Source organism: Physeter macrocephalus, chromosome 4 (genome assembly GCF_002837175.3).
Source record: "Physeter macrocephalus isolate SW-GA chromosome 4, ASM283717v5, whole genome shotgun sequence".
Classification (NCBI taxonomy): Eukaryota; Metazoa; Chordata; class Mammalia; order Artiodactyla; family Physeteridae; genus Physeter; species Physeter macrocephalus.
This window is the reverse complement of record NC_041217.1, coordinates 132,501,427-132,519,151: the sequence shown is the minus strand read 5'-3', so window position 1 is coordinate 132,519,151 and position 17,725 is coordinate 132,501,427. Positions and strand designations below refer to the sequence as shown.

The following is a 17,725-nucleotide window of genomic DNA, read 5'->3' as shown; positions in this document are numbered from 1 at the left end:
CCTGATTAACTAATCATGTGTTTGCACAAAGCCACTGTGAAATGACCAAACAAACAAAAACAAAACAAGAAAACCCTTGTGTGTGTGTGTGTATTTCTGTTCACTCCTCCCAATTCCTAGGATCGATATATTTTAAAAGATGTCATTTGCATTTACCTTTTGCCATGCTGAATTAAACAGCTTTTCACAGGTGCACTGTATCAGCAGTCTGGTTTCTGTTCAACAAAGAATCTCAATCAAAAGAATTGATTTGAAAAGTTGCAGGGAAAAACCGGCATACATGTTTCAGGACTGTGGTTTTATAGTAACTACTGAGTTAATCCTTGGTTGACGGAGTGTCGCAAGAGGGGTTTCTTGGCTGTCATTAGAGAAATTGGTCTGTGTAACACTTCCTGTGTGTGAAGAAATGCAGTTGTCATCTTGCCTAGACCATTAGAACAGTATTTAAATACTTCCAGTTGTGAGGAGCCTTACGTTTATTGTGGTTATTTTCCCAGGTGTCTTAGAAGCAGCTGTTTTGTGCTTTCCTGAACTTAATAGTTGAAGAATGTGGGAAAGAAATGGCGTACTTTCTGGGTAAAATATTTTAGCCACCCTGGAGTAGTTGCATCTTGATCTTCTTTCATCTGGGTAGAATTCTACTGTAACTAATTGAATCCATTGATCACTGTCTTGTTTTTTTTCCATCTTCTTCTCAGAGGATTCATTTCATAGGTGTCTATACATCAGTCAAGAAAATGACTATAGAGGAATTACCAAGACTGGTAATAAAGGTAATGTAACCTGGTATAATATATATTTTTTAAGGCAAAACACTCTTAATTGTCCTTTCCCTGGTGAGAGTTAGCTTCTTAATTAGGCTCTGTTGGAAAACAAGTCAAAATAGGACACTGACCAGTACTTTCAGAGAGGGAGAGAAAAGAGGGATGAAAAGGCATCGATCTTGGAATTAGATGACCTGGTTTCTAGGCCTGTCTATACCAGGGCTTTTCAAACTTTAATGTGCGTATGAATCAACTGGGGAGATCGTTTAACTGCAGATTCAGACTCAGTGGGCCTGTGGTGCTCCCTGAGATTCTGCAAGTTTCTGTGCAAGATTCTGACAAGCTTCCCGGGATGTCCTTGCTGGCGGACCCCAGACCACACCCCAAATGCCAAGTGTCCGTTAGAGCGCTTAACTAACTTTGTGGTTTTGGATACACCTAATGACTCTGCATCTCTGCTTCCTAATCTCTAAAATAGGGAGGTTAATCTTTGCTCTCCCTACCTCATCAGGTTGTTATGAGAATCAAATGAGATAATGAAGATGAAATTTTAAAAGGCTATACAAGTGTAAGACACCAAGGATCTTTGTTTATAGATAAAGACATTCTTTGAATACCTTTCCTCGAATCACTGTGAGCTGCTCTGTGATGGGAAGCACCCTGAATTGTGAGAGAGACTGGAATCCTTCCTTCCCTAGCATCCTCTCTGTGCTGCCTTTGGCCAAATCAGTTCACCCTTCTGGTCTCTCATTGTCTCATCTTTAAAATAAGGGCTCGGCCTAGATTAGTGGATCTCAAAGTGTGGTCGCAAGACCAGCAGCGTCAGCATCACTTGGAAACTTTCTAGAAATGCAGATTTCCAGTCTAAATGTTGTGTCATCTCCTGTCTCACAGGCGGAGAAGAATTGGGAGTTCCCCAAGGTGTTCACTGAGCATCTGGAAAGGAGGGATGAACAGCCGGGGGTTTAAGCCTCACCTCCCTGGAGGTCAGAATAGATTATTAACTGCATTGACTTATACCTTTCTAGCTAATCCCAGCTTTGGAGCTGCTTCAGTGGCCCATGAAAGCTGATTGATACAGAGCAGAACGTGCAGACCCAGGAGGTTCTCGTCCACCCTCCTCTTTCCTCTCCTGCGCCCCTGATGGTTGTCAGCCTAACCCAGCATCATCTTAATATTTTTCAGACTTTTCGAGCACTTTCACAAAGATGATTGCAGTCTATTTGTGTAGGGTAGCTTGGCGTGAGATGAGAGCTGAGAGTAAAATACATGATTTTCTTAAATTCATTTACAGTTAGACTTCACATACCTGCAGTTTTGGGTTTTTTGTTTGTTTGTTTTTACGTTTGGAAATACATCTGAAAATTACAACAAAAGCATTAACCGGCCTCCAGTTGCCCAAAGTAGATTCTATCAAGTTCAAGAACTAAAGCTCACGATCTTTACGCTCAGAAGAGACCCTCAGTGAAGCCTAGCAACGTCTACACAAGTCTGAATTTTTTTTACTCCACAGCAGCAAATAAAGCCATAATGGGCAGTTGCTTGAGTCTGGAGAGTAGAGACAAACAAGAGGTGTTAGCTGGCAGCTGAGCAGTGAGGAACGACTTGGAGATACTGTCAAAAGTAGAGCAGGTAGGAGGGCAAGATAGATAGTAGCTTGAGTCCCTCTCTCTATGTGTATATAGATATACACATGTACACATATATGTATTTCTGTGTGCTATATAATAAGTATATATATATAGTGCATATGAGTATACCTGTGTGCGTATATATATAAATAAATATATATGGTGTACAAATGTGTATATACGTATAAATATTGTGTTGGCCAAAAATTTCGTTCAGGTTTTTCCATTACATCTTACCAAAAACCAGAATGAACTTTTGGCCAACCCAATATTTGCATTTTATTTTTATATATGCATACACACATATATTCTATATACTAATATTCCCAAATAGTTCTTTGGGTGTTTACTGTAATGGAATACTCATGTAACTCACGTTCTTAATATCTTCAGGAACTTATGTTTCTGTATGTAAGAATATCAGTTACCAATTACAGAAGGTTTCTCTTTAAAATAAGTTAATGTAGAAAACAAATAGTCGTTAAGGAGATAAATGTGAGCCCTTTGCCAGTTCATAAAATCATGGACATCTGCAGTTATGAAGAACCTTATAGATCATTTTATCCAGTGGTTTCAGATTTTCTTTAAGCAGAGATCTTCAGAACTAAATTCATGGGGAAGTGTGCGCGCTCTCTCTCTCTCTCTCTCCCCATATATATATATATATATATATATATATATATAATTGAAAAAGTGTGTGGGTACTGGGTCTCTCTTGGCTTTGGCCTTTCTATTCTTTGTTCCAGAAGCAGCTTCTGTTGGAATTAACCCCTAGGGCAAGGAATCACCTGGGAAACTTGTTATATGCATATTATGATTCTGTAAGTCAAGGGTAGGGCTTGAGACTCTGCATTTTTAAGTTAACTCCGGAGGTGTTAATCATACACTGACCGCAATTTGAGTAGCAAGTCCCTGGGGGATCTGTGTAGACAGTTTGAAATCCTTCAACCTCTTCATTTTATAAATGTGAAAAGAAAGACTTGGACTTAATAATGCATTGCCAAAAGCCACACGCCTAGTGAGGGTCTTCTGATTTCTGGTAGGTCCTCTGTTCTGTATCCTGCTTGGAAGGAATGGCTGTGTCCTACCCCTTCTGGCTGAATGAGGTAGCCCAGTACCAGGGTTCCATTGGCTCTACCAGGGCCCGGCACAAACTTATCATCACTATAGACGATGCTGGGAATGTATTCTCTTCCAGTCCACTCTCTGGCCCATGGAAAAGCAGTACTTTGAATCAGACCCCATTTAGGGTGGAACATTCTGATTAGCCAGCAAGGGCTGTTAGGCCAGTTGCCGTGGTGTCTGCTGCCACAGCAGAATGGATAAGCAGTTCTCAGCACCCCCCCAACACAATCCATAAAACTCTTTCAACCCCCCCCTTTTTTTCTTTGCATGATGTCTAGTGTTTGCAAATGGAAATGGCTGAGGAAAAACAGAGTGAAAGTTTATATAAAATATTTATACCTTAAAGATCTTTTATCTTGTGTCATTCAAGAGATAGAGAAGTGAAAAATGTATTGGGAGTACATTATCAAGAGTACATTATAAATTTAAATCTCAGATTGAATAATACCAGCTGCTAATGTGTGGAGCTTTGGCAATGAGTCACTTTTGAATCTTGAGAATTTACTGTACCAGGGCAGTTATACTTAAGAAGGAAATGCCTTTTGAAAAAGAATTCTATACCGGAATCAAGACTGATACTAATGGGTATTAAAAATCAAATATTTCACATAATATTCGTGTTAGAATGTACTTACATGGGAATGAGATGTAGGATCTGAGAAAGTTTATGGAACGTTTTTCAAAACAATCAGGTACTTTTGGTTTCATCTTTGTGAAGCAGTGTAACCTGTGGTTAATAGTATGTGTCTTAGAGTCAGGGAGACTTAGATTCAAATTCTCTATCCACTGTTTGTTAGCTATATGATTTTTGGATCAGTTGTTTTCTCTGAGACTTTCTTTATTTTAAAAATAAAGGTAATAGTGCTACCTAATATGTGTGTTTTTTTTTTTTTCAGGATTAAGTGGCATTGTATTTGTACAGCACTTAGCCCATTGCCTAGACTCAGTAAAGTCCCAGTAAATAGTATTAATATCATTATTATCACCATCATATTGTCTTTAGCCCTAACTAATAGTATATTGCTCTCTGGTGACACGGTGTTTTTCTCCCCTCTGTGTAGGTTTTGCTTTGTTTTGCTTTGAAAGCAAAACCAAAATTGGTGTGCCTGTTGAAAAAGTTAGTAGTTGGAAAAAGAAAATGTATTTTCCTAAGTGAGACCATGATTGTCTATGCCAGATATCCGGATTCTAGGCAGCAAAAAAGAACCATTTTGTTTTAATGGAACTTCGTTTCTATGGTGTATAGTATATATTGTTGTATGCTCTGTGCTAGGGTCTCACATTCAGACTCCTGAAGCAGCAGGAGGAATGAAGTAGGCTGTGGGCAGAGAGCACCCAAGTCCCACTGAAAGCCGGTGAGTCCCATTGAAAGGCCCCTTAGCTTGAGTCAATTGGTGTTGGGTGAAAACCTGGGTGCAGTGTCCCAATTATTATTATTATTATTTTAAGAATCCATGGAAATCCACATTTTCATGTGAATCAGAGGATGTTTTAAATACTGGCAGCTGTGTCTTTGAGAATGCTGTTGGCTGCAAGAAACAAAAAATAGTGGTCTCAACACAGATTTATTTTTCTTACAGAGCGATAAGTTCAGAGGCAATAGCTAATGCGGGTTTATTTGCTCACTAATGCCAACAAGAGTCCCGGCACTTTCCATTTTTATGCTCTGACATGCTTTATTTGTTGACTTATTTTGTAATCCTTGTCATGTTACAGTTGCCATATGTATGTTCGAGGGAGGATGATGAGGAGATGGGTCGTGCTAGCCTAATTTGTTCCATTTATCAGGGAAGGAGAAACTGCCCCAGAAGCGACACAGGTGGCATCTCCTTATTCACTGGTTAAAACTGGATCACTCGCTGCAAGGAAATTTGGGGAAGCGAGTGTGCAGCTTGCCAGGCCCTGCAGTGGGCAGCGAGGGGGAGGTTGTAAATGGCTGTGTGGTGTTTGCCAGGGCACAGTGCCTGCCCCAGCGCCCAGCTCAGCAGGAAACCCAGCTGCAGGGCCTGGAGACCCCTCGGCCTCCAGTGTGTATCAGAAATCTCCAGATTTGAGCATTGTGAAGGGAAAGTATTATTTGGGGAAAGGCCAGGGCTTTATTTTTTAATTCAGTGGTTTTGCATTGTATGAGATAGGTCATTGCTAGCAATGAGGAAACTGCTGAGGGAACAAGAATTTATTTAATTTTTAGAAAAGTTTATCTGGATTTTTTGTAGAGGAGTTAGAAAAGAACATACCATTTAATGTTATTTCTGGACAACTACTACATTACAATAAAATATGTAAATTTTCCTATACATTTTTTTTAAATTTATGGATAAACTATATTTGTCTTTAATTGTTTTTATTCTAAAACAAGTATATGTTTTATAAATCATTCTAACCTGATTTTGATAACCTTTATCAGAAAGAAATCTTTTCTGCCTTTTTATTTATCTGTATATTTAACTTAAACACCGGGAAGCTCTTCCAAAATGCTTTATAAAAGCAGCCATTTTAAGCTGATTAAAAGCATGTTTGATATGTATGGATGTAGTTGAAATGCTCCCAAACCAAGTATATATTTAGATAATTAAACTCAAGAATTATGGAAGTTTAAGATTAAGAACTCTTAGTCACAGGTAAGCATACACTAAGGAAAATCAAATCCGTTTGACTCCAGCCAATCGACTCTTCTGTAATATTTTTGCTTACACTTTTTTGCAGCTTTACTGCTGAGTTAGCTGTTCTCTAACGTCCCTGACAAATTTGGGAAGCCACCGTGTGTACATAAATTGAGAGAAAATATTTCTGCCAATTCAATCCTGATCGTTTCTTCTCAGGGTTATAAAATTTGGGTTTTCATGACCCCAATGTTAATTAAAAAAGAAAAGAAAAAACCCAAACAAAGCAACCCCTGATAGTCTGAAGGGGTACTCGTCATTGTAGGAGGGTATTGTAGAGCCTAGGGACTGTGAATTGGCCACCTACTGAGTAACTAGAAGCATGGAAACCAAACTTCACAGCTTTCATATAATTCCAGTGTCTAATCACTTTGTCAGACCCAGCAAGTCAGAGAAATCTCTAATAATACTAGGATAATTAAATACTTCAGTAACCATAGGCTCTAAGGTAAAAGGCAAAACTGTTTTTTATTAGGGAAACTTATGCTGAGACAACCTTTTAGAATGATTTAAGGGGGTCAATAGATAGGTGAACCAGTCCACTATAAATAATATGTTTAAGATTAAAAATACTGCCCAGATGCTGTATCAAAATCTACTTTAGAGTGAAGTTGTAATGAAGGACTATTTTATTTTATTTTTAGAGTGGATTTTCTTTTCTTTTTTACGGCCATGCCACGCGGCTTGCGGGATCTTGGTTCCCCCACCAGGGATTGAACCCTGGCCCTCGTCAGTGAAAGCACAGAGTCCTAACCACTGGACCGCCAGGGAATTCCCAACGAGGAACTATTTTAGAGACAAGGAAAAGAATAGGAGACTTCCTTGTATGGGAAAATACAGTGCACTTCTGTTTAGTATATACCTATCATGTGAGAGAGTCTGTGCCAGATGCATTAAACTTATTATCTACTCCTCAGATCAATCATAGATTGGGTATTGTGACCTGTGTTTCCTTGATGAAGATTCCAAAGCTCTGAGTCCTCCAAGTGACTCACTTGCTTGAGGTACACAGAACATTCTGGAGTTGAGCTTTGAACCCAGCTCTGTGTTCCACACTCACTCTCGTCCCCCTTCATCAGAAGTTCCACCTACGTCGGGCGAGTGAGGAGACAAATAGCAGATGGACTTAAATGTGGGTTAATGTACTCAGCAAAGGAACAATCCAAACTACTTACAGGATATGGGCTCTTAGCTACCAATTACACGTCATGAAGGAAACCTGGGGCCACTGTGTAGGCTGTCACTCAAGCTGACGGCTGCCCATCCCCTAAAGGCAGTCGATCCAGGAACATTTGTTGAGCACTCACTTTGCGTGGAGATAGAAAATGTGCTTGCACTTGAAAAACTTACATCTTTTCTCATAAGACTTTTCTAATGTTGCTGTAGTGAGAAAAGTTCCCTGTAAAAGCTCTCTAAACAGCACATTGGTCTGTATATGGAAAGGAGAGATAAGGGTACCCTCCTTCAGTGCCATGTACTGATTTGGAGTGTGTTTTGGAAATGAAGACTAGAAGTTAGAATAAGTTTACTTTGATCTAAAGGAGGTATTTTCTTAGTAGAGTCATTATGATATTATTTCCTAGCTATTAAAATTTGCCATCTTGATGCTTGGTTATTCACTGAAAGAAATGAAATATTTATTAAGGTCATATCACTGTTGCATACAGAGGGAGCCACGGAGTGATTTTTGTGCCATGCTTTTTGGTAGCAACGTTTCTGCTGGGTTGCATCAACATCTGTAAATTTTATTGATTATAACTAAGTCAGTCTCCATTGTCTCTAAGAATTTACACGGGTTTAAAAATCAGTCCTTTATGTATTCATTTGAAATAGTTTGAAAAAGGATCTTAGTAGAAGGGACAAATCCGCAACTATTAATCCTGTTATTTCTGTGAGCCAGAGTTATTTCAGTGTTATTTCCAGAGTGTTATTTCCCATTAAAACATTCGCAGGTTTTAGGTGTTATGACCCTTTTAGTTTTCTTTTAATTTCATTTCCTCTGTCTCCAGTCTTAAAAGCATGTCACAGCTTATCCTTATCTCCAGTAGGTTTCTGGGTGTGCCTGGAAAAACCCCCAGCTCAAATCCTAAAGGTTAAATTTCAATGTTGGATGCTCTCCATATATACAGATTTTGATGTAGAAATAAGATTATGAAGATTTCATGCCAATTGATACCTTGCATTTACATGATGGCTCAAAGGACTATGGAAGGGCTAATGGGAGAGTGATTGGAGGTTGTGGGGACATTGTCAGGGATTTTTACTAAAAGCTTCATGTGTTTCTTTATGTATCAGCCAAGTTTGACAAACATTTCTGTTAAATATTAAGGGGTTAACAATCATACAAGCTTGTGGAATTAACTCATATTGATATATGTGAGGTCTTAACCAATACAAAGACCAAAATTGTAAGACTTTTAACAACTGGTGCTTTTGTGGAAGTGTAAGAATTGACTTAGGATTTCCCTGGTGGCGCAGTGGTTAAGAATCCGCCTGCCAATGCAGGAGACACGGGTTCGAGCCCTGGTCCGGAAAGATCCCACATGCCGCGGAGCAACTAAGCCCGTGCACCACAACTACTGAGCCTGCTCTCTATAGAGTCTGCAAGCCACAACTACTGAAGCCCGTGTGCCTAGAGCCTGTGCTCCACAGCAAGAGAATCCACCGCAATGAGAAGCCCACGCAACGCAATGAAGAGTAGCCTCTGCTCGCCGCAACTAGAGAAAGCCAAGAGTAGCCTCTGCTCGCCGCAACTAGAGAAAGCCCGTGCGCAGCAACGAAGACCCGATGCTGCCAAAAATAAATAAATAAATTTATTTAAAAAAAAAAAGAATTGACTTATATTTATATTATTTTTCTACAGCAGCTAATTTCAGGTACATCTACTTCTGCCTAAGTAGATGTTTACTGTGTGTACATGTCTATTATAGGCATATATTGAGAGATATAGTTAGAAAGATAATAGTGTTTGACACAAAAATACTGAAGTAAATTGCACTTTTATTTTTTAATTTTAAAGATTAAATAAAAATAAAAGAGCACTATTTATAACATAAATTCAAACTAAATACACAGCTGGGTGAGCCTTTAAAAAAATAATTTTTTGAGATCCCTTTACGGAATAGTTTTGGTTTCCCAAACTGGAGATATGTGGAGATTATGGACCCAACATTTTCTGTGGCCGTGATTCTTGAAGATAGTCAATGAAAACTTCTCTTGTTATAGTTCTTTAAAATGACATTAAATTTGTGATATCCTAGGACTAGTGCAAGCCTCTGGGATGGAGGTTACATATCTCTTTTTTTAGAGGTTGAAAAATTAAGCCCTGGCTTATAGCAGTTTTGGTGTTTTCTCTAAGCCCAAAGCTTTGATCACAGGTTTTGAAAGCTTAATTATTAATGGCTGTTAAACTTTTTTTTTTTTTTTACCCACTTATCAGCATTTTCTTTTTTTGCAGCAAGACTAGCTTCCTTTGCTTATGGAAGGCCCCACGTTTGTTTAGAAAACAAAGTCTGTCTTATCCTAATTTTGTTGGCGACAAGATGTGGCTACAAAAAACAAAGAACAAACCTGTGACTCTTTTGCTCCTCATATCAGGCCTCTGTTTGGGGGAAGCCTAAACGAATAAAATGGCAACTTGTTAAACTTAGCCCCAACTCTGTTTAAGGAGATCTTTTATTTACAAAATTGAGTCAATTCCTCCCTAAAGGGGAAAAAAAAAAAAAGGTAATTCTAGTGGCTCTTTAAAGCTTTTAGATAAATACTCCCAAGTTTTTTTCCCCAAGCTTAAAAAGCAACATAGATAGTCTGAAGCCTGGTTTTTCCAGCTGTGTAAGAAGCACAGAATAGAGGATTCCAAATATTTATCTCCCCACCCCCCCCAAACGATTCTGTGTTCCAGTCAAACGTGATTACTTGCTGTGTGTTTGTAGGACACTTTTCACGCTGTGCTTTCTCGGTTTGTCCCTCCAGGAATGCTCTTCTTTCTACCCTCACATCTCTGTCCAAAGGAATCTTGTCTATCCTCAATCTGCATTTTAAGTGCCAATTCTTCCTTGAAGTCTTCATGGACTCCCCAACGGGATGTGGTTATTCTGGAAAGGGGTCCATGCTTTCCAATACAATTCCCTTACCTACCTTGTGGTTGGGCTCCGTATATTGTTTTTCTGCCTTGCCTTTTAGGTATTTGCATATTTCGTAGTGTTCGGGGGTCAACAGACATTTACTAAATGCCTGCTTTTGCCAGATGTGTATTATTTACTGGAGAAACCAAAGGTTTGAAACATGGTCTGTGATGTCAATACCTCTTGGTCTTTTCTTTTCCCAAGTTGGCTCTGAATTCCCGACGGATAGAAGCAGTCTTAGGATTCTTGGGTATCCTCTGAAAATCCTGGCTTCTTGCACATAGTAGCTGCTCAGTAAATCTTCATGGCGTCAAATTGGTTGACTAAATCAGTTTTCTTCTGATTGAATTTGAACTAGAAGGATTAGCTTTTGTCTTTGGGATCCGAATGAAAGCAGTGTTATTTATGCCATTTGCAATTACACTGTGATTTTTTTGTGGTATATAAAGGAAGATGTTCCCACTACCTCTGCCATGTACTCTTTGGGCATTTGCTATTTTTCTTGGAAGGCATGGTGACAGCATGGGTCAGGCAAGCAGAATTTTATTGAGTACTGGCGGATACCATGTTGGCTTCCTCATCCTACCCCATTAAACTACCCTAGGGATCCTCCTGCATAGATAGCTGACTGACTTCAACTTTGGGGCCCTGTCAGCTGTAGTTTTCATCAAGTTTCCAAAGGCATTCATGACCCCAGAGAGGTTAAGTGAATGAGTAAGTTCACACTTGTCTCCCTGAAGGATCTAAAATGTAGGTGGCATTTGGACAGGTTCACAGCTGCTCCAATCCATAGTAGTGTCCCAGAATTTCCTTTTACCTAGATGGGGGAGGAGGAACATCTGTAAATGTGAATTTAGAGTAGAACTTGAGATGACCTCCAAGAAGCTGTAGGGCTTCTGGGCAAATGATGGCGAAGAGCTACATTATTAGGACAGGCGTAGAAACCCAGCTTGCCAGAGAATGGCCCTGGTCATTGCATTTGGCATTTTCCCTGTACTCTAGCCAGTGTAGGATTTCTGGATGTTTAAGACTGTAACCTAACCTGTACTCTTGCCTAAGAGTATCCCCTCACCCCACATTGCCGTCTAAATGACAAGGATAACTATCAGTAATATTTTGAACTTTCCTGCAAAATTGTGTTCTTCATTGAGTGCTCTAGGAAGTATTTCTTTACTTTGGCACTTTAGATGATGGTCTGAGCAGAGCAAAAATTAGTGTCACTGCCTCTTTAACGGCTGGACACTTATCATCAAGCCCTGTCAACATCAGTGACGGTATGCCACAAAGGTGTTTGGTCTTGATAAGCTTGTGAAGAAGCAGACTTTGTTGTTGTTGTTTTTTTTAAAAATTAGCTATTGGACTCTGTTTCAGTTTCATAATAGAAAGAGAGAGAAAAAGACAGAGAAGAGGTATTCTTTCCTAAACAGAAAAGACAGAAAGTTTATAGAAAATAACGCTAAGTTGCTAACCCACTGTTTACCTTTGCCCTGCGATTGTGTTTGTGTGTGCAAGCACACACGGCTGCTAGTTTGTGTACTTGGCATAAGGCCTTTGAATGGATACCAGATTGGCTCTGTAACCTTGGAAGATTTATTTGCTCTCTCAATTCCTTTTATTCCCAATCTTTTATCAAACACTGTTTATTATGTTCTCTGATATTGTTAAAGGGACTGTGGAAAAAAATTTCAAAATACTAAATTTATCCCAGGCTAAAGGTATTACAATAGGATGATGGTGTTTAACCCATCTACTTGAAGTAAGAAGCCAAGCAAATGGAAATGTGATATATTTAAGAGGGCATTTCTTAGAGGGGAAAAAAATGTTTGATGTTCCTTCCAGACTGACACTATTCATTGTATTTTTAATTTAAACATAATTTGAAAGTATGTTTAGAATAACTATAGTGACATTTCTTGTCTGGTTGAACCAAAGGATAATAAGAGATAAATGTTATCTGTAATGCAGGCTACATTGAATCATTAAAAGCCCCATCGTTATTAAAACACTGAATATATGATTTGGGAGGAGGAGGAGGAGTTCCTTTTTAGGAAAGATTTTTGGTAGGTCTTCTTTACAGAAATGAGGGAAATGCCCTGCTGATCTATTTTGAGAAGCAATAAGAAACTGCACCCCACTGTGGCCACCATGCCGTGGTCCTGTGCTGGTGTGGCTCTGTGCTTTTGCCGGGGAAGGACAACACTGGAAAAGGGTTAGACCCTTCATTCTAAGTTGCTGTCCCCCTTAGGAACTGTGTGCCCTAGTGGAGACAGCAGTATTTGATCCTTGCAAAAGGGAGGATTTCCTATGCACCTCTTAGGGGATTTCAGGGCTTGGTGCAAAGGGTAATTTCAAAGGATTTACCTTAGCAGCTTTGTCACTGAGTGCGGAGAGAGGAATTTCTGTGATGATTCCAAACTTAGAATAAATGCTAGGGAAGAATCCATAGAGCTCCAAGGACTTCAACCTCCAGGGGAGAAAAGCAGTAATTTATGGATCTCTCTAGAAATTATGGTTGGGTTCTTTTCCCTCTGAACCCAGTCTTCCTTAGTCATGTGACCGGAATTCAATTATCAGTGCCATAAATAATCTTGTGAATGGAAGCAGTGTGTTTGACAGTGAATTTCTGCTTCCTGAAGAGAAAGGAACCTTTAGAAGTTATTAGAAATAATGCTGGACTAGCCATGATTCCGAAGGCGAATGGTCACAGAGGCACAGGACTGGGTCGCCAAAGACAGAGGGTTTTAGATGAGTCAGATGTGTGCTGGGGACGGACGGCATGAAGGTGGGGTATGTTTTTTTAAATACATATTTAAAGCAGGCTGTATTTAGAAGTTTATTTATAATTGGTTTTAGGATAAAGCCAGCCTGTTGATGCATAACGGAGTTGATCTTTTGGTTCCATTAGCATCTTTGAAATATTTAACAAGAAGCTGAGTTTAGCATATGAGCTCTTTCAACCATTGTTGGAGATAAGGCAGCCCCTATTGGATAATTCCTGCTGTAAAACCAGCAGACATCCCCTTTGTTTTTCCATCTTGCCCCATGCCCTGTGTTCTAGACTAGAGAAGGTCAGCTTTTTATAGTCAGAAGTATGTATGCCTTTGAAAATGGCCATTCCCCTACCTATCCTCAGTCAGTTACAACTTATGTCCTGAAGACAGCAAAGAGTGCTGATTTAATTCATTTTACAACCAGTGTCCTTTCATGGGAGCAAGCAGGCTGGTAAAATTGTTTCAGGAACCAGAACATTTTTCTTGGTTATTTTTAACATAACTTGACCACCCAGCTACACAGGGCTTCGTTCAATTGAGAAAGTCTATTGAATCCAAAAATAATAATCCTTTCTATTTGTCTAGTATTTGCAGTTTTATAAGGAACTTCACATCCATTCTCTCATTTGATTTTTTCCGACAACTCCATGAGGTAGAGAGGGCAGGTATTATCACCTGCAAGTCACAGATGAGGCTTGTGATGAAGCACTGAAACTCAAGTGCTTCTAAGTCCTGCCCAGGGTTTCACAACTAGTAAATGACTGGGACGCGAGCCCCCTAGATTTTATTCTGGCTCAAAGGCCAGTGCTCTTTCCACTGTTTGTTTTGATACCCTTGGAAGGTTCATTGCTCATCTAGGAAAGAAAAATTGGCAGCTCTTGCTGGGGAACACGGAAATCTGCTGGGAGAAACAGATCCGAGAGAGCTGTACAGGCTCAAGAGTAAAATGAGAAAAGACCAAGGGGGTCAGGGGCCTTGGCCACCTGCCCTGGTTCACTCCCTGTGTGATCACGGGCAGGTCACTTAACTTCTCCATGCCTGAGAACTCACTTTTAATCTCGCCAAGGATGATCGTCTCTCATCTGCCGTAGCCATCCTGCAGGTCTATGGTGAAGATGATAGAGAAGTGATTTCTGTGCGGGGTCCTTGGATGATACACATTATACATCAGAAAGGTGGTATCACTACATATGATTTTAGTATTTGAGTTTGAGGTGTGAGGTGGAAAAGCAGTCATTTTCCATTTATAGGGGCCTCAAATCTACCCTCCAGGGAAGAGTAAGGGATTGCTTCATTTGCCCTCAGTCAATTTCTTACTCTTCCTTTATTTCCTTTTTCTCACCTCTCTGGGCGGGACTGTGAAGATGTATCCCTAAGCATTTCCTATTCGAGGTGACGGCCTGCCATGGAAGGAATATCAGATTTACAGCCAGATAGCCCAGCGCCACCACTTTCCAGCTGGGTGACCTTGGACATGAGACTTGACTTCTCTCGGCCTCAGTTTCTGTTATGTCAAGCAGAGATAAGGGTGATGTCTAGGGGGATTAGCATGAAGTGAGGTAGTGGATGCAGAGTGACCGGCACTCAGTATGCTCTCAATAAATATTATTCTGTGTTAGAGATTGATGATTAGGGCAGAGCTGATGAGAGAAGTCGATGGAGAGAGGTATGGCTTTGGGATTTGGCCGTTTTCTCCACTGGAAACACTGTTTGCTGTATTGGCTATCAGACTTCATTGTGTCTCTCATTTTTTTTTCCCTCTCACATGTGAGGTGTCTTCAAGGAAAAGACAACCTAGGAGGTGAGGGCGTTATGCAGACGGAGAGGTCCATGGCTAACGGTACTTGCAGAAGCCCCTCTTCCCAGCCTTCCTCAATTTTGAAACACATGCCCTCTCAGCAGGCCAGGGTAGTTTGCAAAGCTGTGAGAAGGCTTCACCCAGGCAGTGCCACGTGTTCAGAAAGCGACACACATACCTACGCACTTCACGAAGCAGATGGCTTCTTTTGTTTTCCACGTGGTCGAAAATGCAATGGATCTTTTTTTTTTTTTTTTTGCGGTACGCGGGCCTCTCACTGCTGTGGCCTCTCCCGTTGCGGAGCACAGGCTCCGGACGCGCAGGCTCACAGGCTCCGGATGCGCAGTCTCAGTGGCCATGGCTCACGGGCCCAGCAGCTCTGCGGCACGTGGAATCCTCCCAGACCGGGGCGCGAACCCGTATCCCCTGCATCGGCAGGCGGACTCTCAACCACTGCGCCACCAGGGAAGCCCGCAATGGATCTTTAACAGAGTGGGTTGGGGGATTCCACACTCTGCTGTGACTCTGGTACAAGGACAGAGATATGGTACACCCACAGCTTGTAGAAGAATTTGTACTCCTAGTTTTGTCTGGCAGTGGGGTGGGGGAATGAGGAGAAGGAAGTGAGGAATGAAGCTGCTGCCTTGTGGTCCAAAATGAGTGAGTAGCCAGGCGTCTGCCCTTTGCATTGAAAACTGAGAAGAAGGGAAGGAGCGTGTTTCTGCCTTTGATCCCACGTGGAAGGGCAAATTGGTTTGGTTCTATACCATAACCTTTGAGTGCCTGCAGTGTGCCAGGCACTGTGGTAGGTGCCTAGGGTATGAGGAAGATAGATAACAGATGTTGTCTTTGAGAAGATTCGTTTGAGCCACTGTGATGGAGCTGAAGTTATGCTTTGAATTATAAAAGTTAGGATTGGGGGATGAACTTTGGATAGGGGACTGACTAGGAATAACTTGTTCTTTTGAGGGGCACCCTGGCATGCAGTGAGAAGCACCCTCTGTAGCTGGAACGTGTTTGAGGATTGGTAGTGTCGAAAGTGTGGCCTCCTCCCCAATGTGGGTGTAAAGGGTTTCAAAAAATATATCTCCAGACTTGGAATATATTGGGTATTAACAGACCAGTCCCCAAGACATTATTGCATTATTGATTGTTAACTTTTAAACTAAGCCTTTCTGTGTTGATATTTATCATTATTTCAAGATTCTGAGAAATGTCGTACAACTACAGATGCGAAAAACTCTTACTGCATTTCCCCCTGCCATTATAACTGTTAGAGGAGGGCACCAGGTAGTATTTAGTCATGGTTTTTCTGAATCCTTCTGATACCTTATCTCCTCCCCTGCCTCCCCCTAAAAAAAGACGGTATTAAAAACCCGTGTGACAGAAAGCCTTGTTCTAGTAGGTCAGCATTTATGCGGGGGATTCTCACGTTTACTTACTGCTACACGACATTGTAAGTCAGTTATTTCATAGGTAATTACATCTTTATGCGATTACCTTCTGTCAAGTGACTATTTCCTTCTTAGGTTCCAGTTATGTATTCAGTCATTTTCTCACTTATTCATTCAACAATCTATGACACTTACTATGTGCCATGCACGTATTAGGCATGTTTCTGTCTTCAAGGAGCTCACTGCCCAATGAAGAGACAGAAAAGCGAATATAGAAAAGTTGATCTGTGATAGACTTAAATGCAGAGTATTCCGGGCTATCTTTCTGAGAGAGGTTTCATCTAAGCTGAGTTTTAGAGGATGAGTGAGTGGAAATTAAGAGGCAGAGGGTTGTTTTGGGGAGGAGATAGAAAGAGTAGCGTGTGTGAAGAGAAGTGGAGAGCTTGGAGAGAGCAGGGTATGTTCCAGCAGTGGTGCCTGGTTCAGCCTGGGGCGTGTGAAGCTGTATGCAACTTTCTAAGGCCATGGCTAACTGCTGTGGCCTCAGAGTGGAAAGCTGTGTGGAGGCTGGTGTAGTACTATCACAAGGGCCATAGTGACACCTTCCCAGGTGCTAATAATTTTTCCCCTTTGTAAATTTTGCCATCGTTTTTACTGTAAATGTTACTGTTTTAAGTTGGGTTATAAACTTTGCAGGATGAGGGGGGCAGGCATGAATTAGTGGATGGCAGAGGCCTTTAAATCTCCTTTTAAAAGTAGTCCTACCGAGTTCCTCTTTTCATCTCAATAGATACTTAATAGGATAGACATAAAATCATGGATTTTTCTCCCTTCTAATTGCTTGCTTTCATTTAAAGCTTTTTTTCATATAAAATGTGTTGATATTAAAAATAACTTATCTAACAAAAAAAAAAAAAAAAAAAAAAAAAAGAAGGGCTTCCCCTGTGGCACAGTGGTTGAGAATTTGCCTGCCGATGCAGGGGACACGGGTTCGTGCCCCGATCCGGGAAGATCCCACATGCCGCGGAGCGGCTGGGCCCATGAGCCATGGCCCGTGAGCCTGTGCGTCCGGAGCCTGTGCTCCGCAACGGGAGAGGCCGCAACAGTGAGAGGCCCGCGTACCACAAAAAAAAATAAATAAATAAAAATAAAAATAACTTATCTCTAATTGTAAATACGTAATATCTGCAGTATAGAAAATCTAGAAAAAAAGACATAGGTGAATATTAGAATTAACTCTGCCTTTTTTCATTTTTTCTTGCATTCTTTCCTTTTATGCATTTAAAAATAAAAGGATCACACTGCAATGAAATAATTTTTAAAAATCCATTTATTCAAGAGATAGTTGTACTGTTACGTTTCCATAGCAAAACAAACCTTTTAAATCCTCTGTAGGGAACTCTGACAATTATTGGGCATACCAAAACTGGAAAAGCAGAAGTAACTGTATTTCTC

At 40.6% G+C, this 17,725-nt stretch overlaps 1 protein-coding gene and 1 long non-coding RNA gene across 22 annotated transcripts in view; both read left to right on the top strand.

Annotated features, from left to right (window-relative positions):
• NFIA (nuclear factor I A) overlaps nt 1-17,725 on the top strand; it is a 381,629-nt gene that overhangs the window by 70,551 nt on the left and 293,353 nt on the right. Inside the window, exon 3 of one of the 21 annotated variants that reach the window (XM_055084581.1) lies at nt 6,828-8,915. The exons of 19 other annotated variants lie outside the window; for them this stretch is intronic. In XM_055084581.1, the coding sequence (XP_054940556.1) occupies nt 6,828-7,111 (284 nt within the window). In that variant the 3' untranslated portion in view covers nt 7,112-8,915. Of the gene's footprint in view, nt 1-6,827; nt 8,916-17,725 lie in introns of those variants that run through there. One more of the 21 variants, XM_055084585.1, reaches the window with a different exon arrangement.
• On the top strand, nt 473-6,820 carry LOC129392091 (uncharacterized). The gene is made up of 3 exons (XR_008617267.1): nt 473-576; nt 699-773; nt 4,417-6,820. It is a non-coding gene; the product is annotated as an uncharacterized lncRNA (long non-coding RNA).